At 36.3% G+C, this 10,898-nt stretch overlaps 1 protein-coding gene across 1 annotated transcript; it reads right to left on the reverse strand.

Annotated features, from left to right (window-relative positions):
* Positions 1 to 514: 514 nt before the first annotated feature.
* On the reverse strand, positions 515 to 2,986 carry LOC108697125 (nicotinamide N-methyltransferase). Its single transcript, XM_018226952.2, has 3 exons — positions 2,706 to 2,986; positions 1,458 to 1,665; positions 515 to 1,141 (listed from the first exon to the last, which is right to left on the reverse strand). Exons 1-3 carry the CDS (start codon positions 2,854 to 2,856, stop codon positions 712 to 714), a joined length of 789 nt encoding a protein of 262 aa, XP_018082441.2. The 5' UTR covers positions 2,857 to 2,986; the 3' UTR covers positions 515 to 711.
* Positions 2,987 to 10,898: the final 7,912 nt, after the last annotated feature.

A 10,898-nucleotide genomic window follows, 5' to 3' on the forward strand; every position in this document is an offset into this window, starting at 1 on the left:
TTTTTTTTTATTTAAATAATGAGATAAATTTTTAAATACATTTTAATAAATAACCCTCAAAATGTATAAAACTGTTTAAAGCAAAGACTATACTGGTTGCTATTTGTTAGTGCACCTGGTCAAACCTTGAACCATTATTTCACATGGGAGTACATGTCTATAACACATATTTTAGGTTGTCATAACAATGTAGCCCTGTGCAACTTCCATGACATACTTGCCCATGTTATGGAATGTTTTGCACCTCCTTCTGCTGAATGTAGACTTTTCTGCCTCCCAGAGATCCTTTGCAACTAGCAGTCAGTTACTACCTCTACTAAATTGAACATAGCAATATCCGCAGGGCCAGGGATGGCAACAGGGGCTCTGTGTAGGAGAATTTGGGTCAGTCCTGCAACAAATGAAACATTGCTATGCTACTAGTACAATTTAATTTCTATGGCCTAATAACAGCCAGGTATCATTATTTTCTGTATAAATCTAAGGTATATAGTAAGTGCCAACATGAAAAACATTTTTGGTGAAAACTGTGTTTTATTGAATGAATTTTAGTTATAAACATTTATTAACATTTATTAACAAAAAAAAAGGGAAAGTATAAATAGTCCCATCTGGGCACCCTTTAAATACCCTTTTTAAATTTCCCTTTGCAATGGTTCCTGGGTTCAACAAAACCGAGTTTTTAATTCCAATGTAACACATAATTTCCTTCTATCTTTCCCTTACTTTTTGGGCTATGATGCAAACAATTTTCTTATAATTTGTTGTTTGCTTCTCAGCATTTCTTTCCACTGCATTATATAAAACTATAGAGTAGCCTTCATCCTGTAGAGCCTTTCTTAAGAACTCTTCGCCAACAGATAAGATGTGATACTTGTGGCCACCAACAATGAAAAAGGATCCTTGGATGTCTCCGATTAAAATGAGATGACCTCCTAATTTTAGTAAAGATGAAATTTTCTTTAAATTCCTACAGTATGAAGTTTCATCTTTGCTAATAGTCTCCATGATCCATGCCGAGAGGACACAGTCTGCTTTCGGAACCATTCTTTGATCCACCAGGTTTTCTTTTGAAAGGTCACATTTAAGTATGTGTTTTATTCTTCTTTTCAGCTGTTCTTCTTTATGTGTCCAAACAACACTAAAATACAGAGGAAATATGATAGTATTGTTTTTATTTCAGATGGTGCCACTCCTCAATTTTAGTGACTTTCAAGGCAATATTACTTGACTCAGTGTTCCACCAGATCATCTCCTGCCTACTCACACCCACAACATCTCCAAAGCTGCTACTGATGGCCTCATCTCCACATCACTCCACCCCATCACTTTCTCACTTCCCTTATTTTTCCCCTCGCTGGATCTAAAACTTTGAACTGAACTCTACCCTGTCTACCCCTAGTTCCAGCCCTGGCAAAACATCACAACAGATAAAACTACAAATTAAGTTAATTTACCTATTTCCTTCCAGTTCCATCATAAACATGACTGCATGTGACCAGTCACAAGCATCCGTATCAGATGTTTTCCATTTTTCCACTTCCTTAATGCAGTCATCATTAAATTTTAAGATTGTGATTTCTTTGAAGTACTCAAAAATTGGAAAGAGAGGAAAAATGAGGGGTCCAATACTGATGTCAATCAAGCTTTCACCTTTGATATGACCTGCAGTGTTTTGACAAGCAAATAAGGTTGCTGTGATTACTGTGTAGTAAAATTATGGAACTGAAACTAAAGGCAGATTCTACTTCCTGGTTCCAATGAGCAAAGCTACACAAATCAGCAGCCCACTGAGAAACCTTTGTATAATGAGCTGCTCTATATCTAAAAAAGATAACATCCTGTAGCTCGAGGAAGGGAGGGTTTTATTTATAAAGAGACTTCTCAGTCAGATATTAATTTGTTAAGCTTTGCTCTTCGGGACTGGAAAGCAGAATCTAACTTTAGTTTCATTTTTAAATTTTGCCAAGAAATAACAAAAACCATTGATATTTTTCGAAGAAAAAAAAAACAGGCAAACAAACATCTTTCACTATTCTATACATCAGTCTCTAGACAAAAAGTCAACAATGTCAACAGGTTGAACTTTTGGGGTAACTGGATTTACCCAAAAACTATGTTGAGGTAGTGTAGATTCAGTATCCCAATGCCCAATGGTATTACCCATGGTGCACTGTTCAGGGTGATTGTTAATATATTTTTTGATACCTGGTACTTTTATATTTGTCAAGACTGTATTTGTTTTGTAATATTGCAAAATTAAAAAATTGTGTTCACAGCAAATCCTGTTCATTGAACTAATGATGAAAAAATGGGGTATACTGCTCCAGTGCTCAGCAGAGAAGGGTGATATATGTTTGGGGATACTACCAACAGAAGGCTTTTAATTGAATTACATAAGTTTATATGGCTGGATAGCTGATGCTCTCTACTGAATCTTTATTATTATCCTCCATCTATGGCAGTACCTTTATTAGTCCTTGTATAAATGTAATTTAATTAATATCCTTACTTAGATATCAGTTATGCTATTATATCAGTTATGCTATTATATCAGTTATGCTATTAAATGTAATGAATCTTGTGATAATGCTCTCTTGACGTCTCTTCAATTCCACAAATTCTATCAAAAAGAACGACAAATTCTTTATAGTTAAGAAAGAACTAAACATACAATGATATTTAATAACAATTGTCAAACATACCTAAAGCAAATTCCATGTGAAGACTTTTCAGCGGGTGTTTCACTGCCTGCTCTAAGAACAAATTATCTGCTTGAGAAGAAAAGAAATTGTTAATAAAGTCTCTTGTGTCAAACTGGTGCAGATGATAGAACTTAGTAGCGTTTGGCTCCATTATTCCTTCTAGGGAGATGTTACGATTCAAGAAAGAAAGAAGCTTAGGGTCAATGTGGAAATTAGGCTTTATAATAAGATGCAAATTAACTGAATTAATTTCAATAGTGCATGGACTCTATCACATGAAAAAGATTTAAGATCATTTGCTAATCACATGATGGATTGACTTTAGATGCCTTCTGGTGGAAAAGGATTTTCTATTGGCGGTATTTGTTGTTTTGTCTTGAAAGTGTGAAAAACTAATATTTCCATGTTGCATGACAAATATGAAGAGATTACCCAAACCCTAAACCATTTTTGCCCCATTTATAAAATGCACGAGGCTGGTAATTATATATAAATCCTATAATATACATCTTAATCAGTAAAGTACAGTGACAGAACTAGGTGGGGACGGCCCTGGTGCGGGCTGTGAAGCCGGGCCCCGCCCCCCACCCTCGTCCGTTCGGTCACAGCCGACTCCAGTGGGCGTGTGACTGCCGGGGGGCACTGTGGGGGGGAGCGGGCCCTGGCCCAATTGCACCCCCTGCTCCCCCGTTAGTTACGCCACTGCTAAAGTATTCCAAAACCTTCACTTTTACCATTATTTATCCACATATTATTATTTTCTTTTTATTCTGCAGTAGTCTTCATCTCCATTTAATTGATATAGGGAATATATAAAATGTCAGTACATCAGCTCACTAAATTATTGTTTTTTCCTTGCTTTGTAACTCTTGGGGGCATATTTATTATGCTGTGTGAAAAAGCAGCAGGATAATACACCACACATCAACAGGCTTCGCCATGTAACAAAAGGTGTTTTCTCTGGAGTGACTTTTGCTGGAAGCAATGTAAAATAATGGCAGCAATCTGGCATTTAGAAAGCATGCAATTACACTAAGAATGCACCAAATCCATTATTTGGGATTTGGCAGAATATTCGGCCAAATACTGAACCAAATCCTAATTTACATGTGCAAATTAGGGGCAGGAAAGTAAAAGTGATAATTTTTTTTACTTTCTTGCATTGTGCTGAACAGTAATGTGATTTCCCTTATTGCCCCTAATTTAAATATGCAAATTAGGATTCAAATTCGGTTCGACCAGGCACAAGGAATCATCCGAATCCTGGACAAATCCTGGATTCAGTGCATCCCTAAATTACTCACACCTTGATTAATTTGCCACTAATTTTACACAACTTTTTAAACCGTTTTCATCTGTGAATTTCTATTTACACAGTATAATAAATATGCCCCTTGGTGACTGTGTGCTACTTTTATTGTTGTTGCTTTAGAACATGTATTTTGTACTTTTCCCCTATGCTTTTGATATTGTTAAATGAATCTATTATAATAAAGACATTTAACTATTGTTTAATTAATTTTTAAGATTTTAAAACTTAATACAATGATGTGCCAAAAGAAAAGAAAGTTCTAGATATTTTTGATAATGGAGAGGGACAACATTTAAACCTCCCAGTCATGTCTTCAAAAGACTGATGCCTTTTTTCCTAATCAGTAATTTCTAGTATTCTTCAATAGACACGGAGGGAGAATTCTCTTAAAGTCATTCTAAATATGGTTTTATATTGTACCAGTTTCCTCTGGGTACTGGCTTCAAAAATCGCCCAAATTCACACCAGCCGAATTTATTTGCCCATCACTAGTGATTGTTAGTGACATTTCAATTACTATTTTTTCTATTCAGGCCTTTCCTTTTTGTATTTCAGTCTCTGATTTATATTAAGGCATGGTTGCAAGGGTTATTTTGCCCCTAGCAACCATATTGGTGAAATTGCAAACGGTAGAGCTGCTGAATAAAAAGCTAAATAACTCAAATAATAAAAAATGTAATAAAACAATTTGCAAAGTGTCTCAGGATATCACTGTCCACATCAACAGTTGAGTTGAAAGTAAACAACCCCATTAAGGCTGTAAGACATTTGATTGTTTCTAAAATTTACATTGGCATGTACAGTAAATATGTCCTCCACACATGATCCCATTTTTGAAGCAGGGTCAAATAATTAGATAAGTAATTTGGGTCACAATGAAAAGTTGGCAAAGGTCCCCTCATTTGACAAGGATCAGTCTTTGCTCTACTTGAGTTGGAGATTTCCATTCCCAATTGCCCATTTGTAGTTATGGGCGAATTTATTCGGCAGGCGCAAATTTGCGTCAATTCCTGTGATTTTTTGCTGCCGGCGAATATATTCGCGAAACGACCACAAAAATTCGTTGGTGTAGTTGGCGTAAAAAAAAAAATGGATGCCGGTGCACTTTTGCCGGCGAATGTGCGGCGGCATCCAAAAAACCGGACACCGGCGCTGTTTTGTGAATTTTTCGGCGAAGCAAAACTCCCCAAATTCGCCCAACACTACCCATTTGTGCTGATTAGTGATGCGTGAACTTGAATTTACATTTCATGTAAATGTTCAGAAAACCATAGAGAATTTAATGACAACAATGACTCCAATTGGCATTTATGGGAAGGTGAAATATATTGTATCTAAGGTATTTTTAGCTCTTCAATATCTTCAATGCTAAAATTACTTTCCACTGTACTGCAACTGTTCTGCATGGAAAAAATTGTCTCCCATATTTCTTCCAAACATTGCAGGGACATTTCTAACAATATCATACTGTCTAGTTGCCTGTCTCCCCGTTGCTCCGGTCAGAAATCGTCTAAATAAACCTCTGATCCCAATGGTTGATGTGGAAGACAAGGAAAAGATAATTTCATGCCATGGCAGGGTATAAACAGCCAACATTAAACTACTTGGTATATACTTGGTATCCTGTTTAACGTGTGAATATCCTGGAATTATCTAAAAGCCCTCGGGTATAATATGTTCAGCATCATAATGTACATCAAATAGAACATGGAACTTTATTAGTTTATAGCACCTCGTAAGCCCTGGAGCCCTTCCTTGTTTATAAACCCAAATACACTCTGCAAAGAAATTGAAATGTATTTAATTAACTACAATTTACCCCTAATTATGGTAGAAATATAGATACTATATACTGTATACTTATATTCACTCAAGGCAATCAAACATCCCCTTATAGTTCTTAAGAATCAGAGATAATTTAACAACAAAATATTTCATAGAACTATGAATCAAAAACAAGACATTGATTGGCAAGTGGCTGTTATTGGTATATATATATATATATATATATATATATATATATATATATATATATATATATATATATATATATATATAACTTCCAGACGAGTATCCACACTCCAAGGTCAATCTCAATAGAAGCAGGGGTGCACGGTAAATCTTGTATATTCCAATGTTTTTCAGACCAGCACTCCCTTTTATGTAAAATAAATGATCTTTTATTGTTGCATCATTATCCCTGATGCAACAATAAAAAATAATTTATTTTACATAAAAGGGAGTGCTGGTCTGAAAAACATTGGTATATTATATATATATATATATATATATATATATATATATATATATATATATATATATATATACATATATATATATATATATACATATACACACAATCCAGAGATTATCAACACTCAAGATTAAATACTCCGCATTGCCTGGGTACATGCCACAAATCTTTCACTTATATTTCAATGGAGGGAGCCGCAATCACAGGTCTTACGAAAATACTAAATTTCTTTATTGTGTCTCAAATTTTACAAAGGCCGAGACGTTAGTGATTCTACAATAAACAAATTTTATATTTTCATAAGACCTGTGAGTGCGGATTTTCCATTGGAATATATATTTATATACAGTATATATATATATATATATATATATATATATATATATATATCATTCTCAAGAAGGAGCACTCGCAGGTCTTACAAGTAATCAAAAATGTTTTATATAATGTTGGCACAAAAACTGACGTTTTGGCTGGAACACCAGTGAACAACTGAACACACCACTGCAAAAAGAGGGTTCATATACAGAAAGAGACAAGTGGGGGTGTGTCAGGCAGGGTGTGTGTGTGACGTGTTGCCAGATGATTGGTTAATGAGTGTCTCAAAAAAATTCAAATGAGCCAATCCAAGATCAAAGTGTGCTCATGTTACATGACCATAAATATCCCTTGTGCATTAAGATACAATGAAAAAACCTCATAACAAGTATATAAATAAAGTTTCAAATAGTTGCACTAAACAGCAACAGGTGTCAGTGAAAATCAAGTTTGTGTTATAACATACAGGCACCAGATCCACAGTATGGGAACCCACGTGACCCGGGGTTTTTTCAAGCCAATTAAAGTAAATAGTTACAGCGCTGTCAATTAACCTTTACATCTTAAACATCAGGCACTACGCATACTGGTTGACTCTATTGTGTCTCTTAAACGCAGAAGTCAATCCATAATAGTGAAAGTCGTATATACATACTCGTGGTGAGTGCAGACATCTCCTTGTATTTTATTACTCACGCAGGTCACCGCTGCAGCTCGGGTCCATGTACCTAGCCTCCATAGCTCTAAGATCTCCGTTGCTTGTATTGTGTCTGGGATCCTGCGGAACATGTGGGTTCAAGATCATTTCGATCCTGCACTTCTGGCTAGAGCTCCTGCTATGTAACCCCTCGATGGTATGCCGGTATCTAGGGACTCGTATCCCTGGCAACCGCTCCACAGATTTCTTTCAATGGCTCTGGTTCTCAAACAGCCACAATAATGGTACTAATAGTCACCCCGTATCCCAGGCAAACAAACTCCATAGACTCACTGTGTCTCCGCACAAATCGGTCCCTGCCAATGCATGTGGGCAGTGGCATAACTATATGTTACTGGGCCCCACAGCAAATTAATTTTAGGGCCCCAACATATCCAGAGGTTGTCCTGTTTTATCAATATTTATTGAAATTGTATATGAACTAGAGCCTCATGGGGCCCATATACCTCCTGGGCCCCCCTGCAGTCGCAGGGTCTGCTTCCTCTATAGTTACGCCCCTGCATGTGGGCATCCAAAACCCCCCTCCGATACTGACACTTCACCGCCAGTTCCTGCCTGTCAAAGGGACACCACAGTGAAATACATGGAATTGCAGTCAGGCCCCGCCAATAAAAGGCTTGTTGAGCTGGGTCAATCGGTCTCCCTCAACAAAGCGCAAGATGGTCACGTTAGATATATTGTTGAAACCCCAATATGCACTGTTAGACCTTAAAGATTCGTTTCAGTTATCACAGAGTGATTCTTCTGGGAAGATTACAGATGAAATACTGTCTTTTTGTTGGCTGGTTATGGCTGCTTCTCGAAAGTCTATTTTTCTGTTTTGGATTAAAGATAAACCCCCTTCTTTGAAAGACGTAATTTCATATTTGCATCAGCTATGTATGCAAGAAGCGGTTAGATTTAGGATGGATGATTCTATTCAAAGAAATAAAGTTAAGAACAGATGGTCCCTGTATATTTCATCTTTAGATGTTTCTAAAAAAGATTTTATCCTTAAACTGATGGGACAAGATGATCACTAATGAATGAATTTGGTAATAGTGTGTTAAAACTATTTGTACTGACTTCCCATGTCTTAATTATCTTTTTTTTTAAAAAAAAATAAATAAAAAGTACGGGTCTTTTTGTTTGTTTTTGTTTTTATTTTGATTTGTTTCTGGTTATTTCATGGTTCAGATACATGAAAACATCTCTTGAATTTTACTCATATGAATTGTTCTTTTATTCCATAATATGATTGTTCATATATTTAATTCATTGTATTTTCATGAAAATTCAATAAAAAGAATTTTAAAAGAAAAGAACAAAGCGCAAGATAGAACCAATGTGCATCACCGCTGTAACTTACTCTTCCGTTTGTCTCATTACAAAGTCTGTGGACATACGGAACCCGGCGCTCCATCTGTCTGAGCCAGCAGAAAGTTTGTGCTCACTCAACTGCTGCTCCAACAGTCCAACAGGTCCGCACATGCACATCAGCGGTGTCAGCTCCTGGGGCCAATAATTGTCCGTGGCTCCCAACACAGGGGTAAATGTCCGGCAGGAAGATGTGTGGAATAGAGATGCTGGCGTCCATGTGGATATGGTTAAAAAGTTTAGTAAGTATCTAGTGGATGTGGGAGTGCTATATAGTGATACTTAACTTTAGTTTTTTGTGCTTATATTAAACTCTTTTGAGGTCTTGAGGACTACACAGATACCATTTTAAAGGACACCACCCAGGCAGCCAGTTACAACTTTTTTGTGAGTGCCTATATCTATATCTATGGCTCTTTTTTAATGTAAATTAATAAAAATGGAATTTTAATCATTTTGCTAAATCCTGGTGTGCATCTTCGCTACTACAAAGTGTACAATCAGCCATTGAAGGTAGCACCCAGGTATTGCACTCTAACGGTGTGCGTTAGGAGCTTTTTGGATTGTATATATATATATATATATATATATATATATATATATATATATATATATATATATATATTATGTCAGTACAGTGAACGCACTCCTCCCGGATTCAGTTCTGATGATGGTGGTGCGTTGGTCAAAGTTTCATTTTACAATCCAGTAAATGGACCCGCACTCGTTCTGAATAGTGAAATAAATGTGCTTTTATTCAAAGGTTCATTTCCAACGTTTCGGTCCTCTCTGGGACCTTTTTCAAGGATAAATAACATGTGTACAGGTGAATCTTTAAATACAGTTCAAAATTGGCGCCAAGTGTGACGTCATGACTTAGAAAAAACCTTCACAAGCAGTTAAAAACATTTATACAGATGTGAATGTAATTAAAATACATACTTTCCACCACTAGGTGTCGCTGTTGTGCCAGCTGAAGTTGTGCTCAGATAAAGTGAAACAAAAGTGTCCAATATATGTATCCATTCCAGGAAAGTCCATGTTATCTGCAAATTTATACAAATGTATCATTCTGTTGTTACAATGACTGGCAAGAGATACCAATAAAAATAATAGCATGTTTCGAACTTTTCGTGTCCAGTGTCTGCTTCACAACATATTATATGCCGATAAATTCATTGTAAAATATTATATACCATTTTAATGCCATAGGGTATCTGTTACGAGTCCATCAATACACGATGTGAATGGCGTGGAACAACTACTCAGGTTAGAAAACAACTCAGCACCAACTGCCCATTTAGCCCTTTAGGTGCCACACAGTCCAATTCATGCATGCTTGTGAAGGTTTTTTCTAAGTCATGACGTCACACTTGGCGCCAATTTTGAACTGTATTTAAAGATTCACCTGAACACATGTCCTTTATCCTTGAAAAAGGTCCCAGAGAGGACCGAAACGTTGGAAATGAACCTGTGAATAAAAGCACATTTATTTCACTATTTAGAACGAGTGTGGGTCCATTTACTGGATTATATATATATATATATATATATATATATATATATATATATATATATATATATATATATATATATATATAAAAACAAAGGAATGGTGCACTCCGTAGACAAAATTAATACCTGGGTGCCAGCATGGGAAATAAGCAGTGAAAAAGAACTGCGGCACTCACAGGGTTTTAGTGAAAAAAAAAAGGTTTGTTTGTTTTTGCTCCTGACGAAGATCCCTGTGGGGGATTGAAACGTTGAGGCTTAATAAAATTTTTTGTTTTTTCACTAAAACCCTGTGAGTGCCGCAATTCTTTTTCACTATATAGATATATATATATATATATATATATATATATATATATATATTGTAACGTCACTCGTCCAAACGGTGCCGTCTCGGGGGGTTTAGGTAGATTGCAGGGATCGGATTGGTCTCAGAAAACCACAGTTCACACTCAGCATTGAGTTTTAGGCTGACCGCAATCAGCTTTATTCACACATAACCGGCACACAGGAGCATATTGGAAAACAAAACATAAAAAGAAATCCTAGCCTGTCCGGCTCTAAATAACATACAGTCGCTCCCTCTCTATACAATAGAGAGGATCTAGCATCCAACTCTACAAAAAACAGTTGTTTGTTTGGTTACTCACTGTGTCCGGCTCTCCCCTTACTGCATGCAGGCAGTTCCCCAGGAAGAGAGAGAGAGAGTAACTCTGAGACACA

Source organism: Xenopus laevis, chromosome 1L (assembly GCF_017654675.1).
Source record: "Xenopus laevis strain J_2021 chromosome 1L, Xenopus_laevis_v10.1, whole genome shotgun sequence".
Classification (NCBI taxonomy): Eukaryota; Metazoa; Chordata; class Amphibia; order Anura; family Pipidae; genus Xenopus; species Xenopus laevis.

Coding starts and splice junctions, on each gene's coding strand:
- LOC108697125 (XM_018226952.2), bottom strand. CDS start 2,856: ATGGAGCCAAACGCTACTAAGTTCTATCATCTGCACCAGTTTGACACA. Junction 1,666..2,705: donor TCACATGGAATTTGCTTTAG/GTATGTTTGACA, acceptor AAAACACTGCAG/GTCATATCAAAGGTGAAAGC. Junction 1,142..1,457: donor ATGGAACTGGAAGGAAATAG/GTAAATTAACTT, acceptor TCTGTATTTTAG/TGTTGTTTGGACACATAAAG.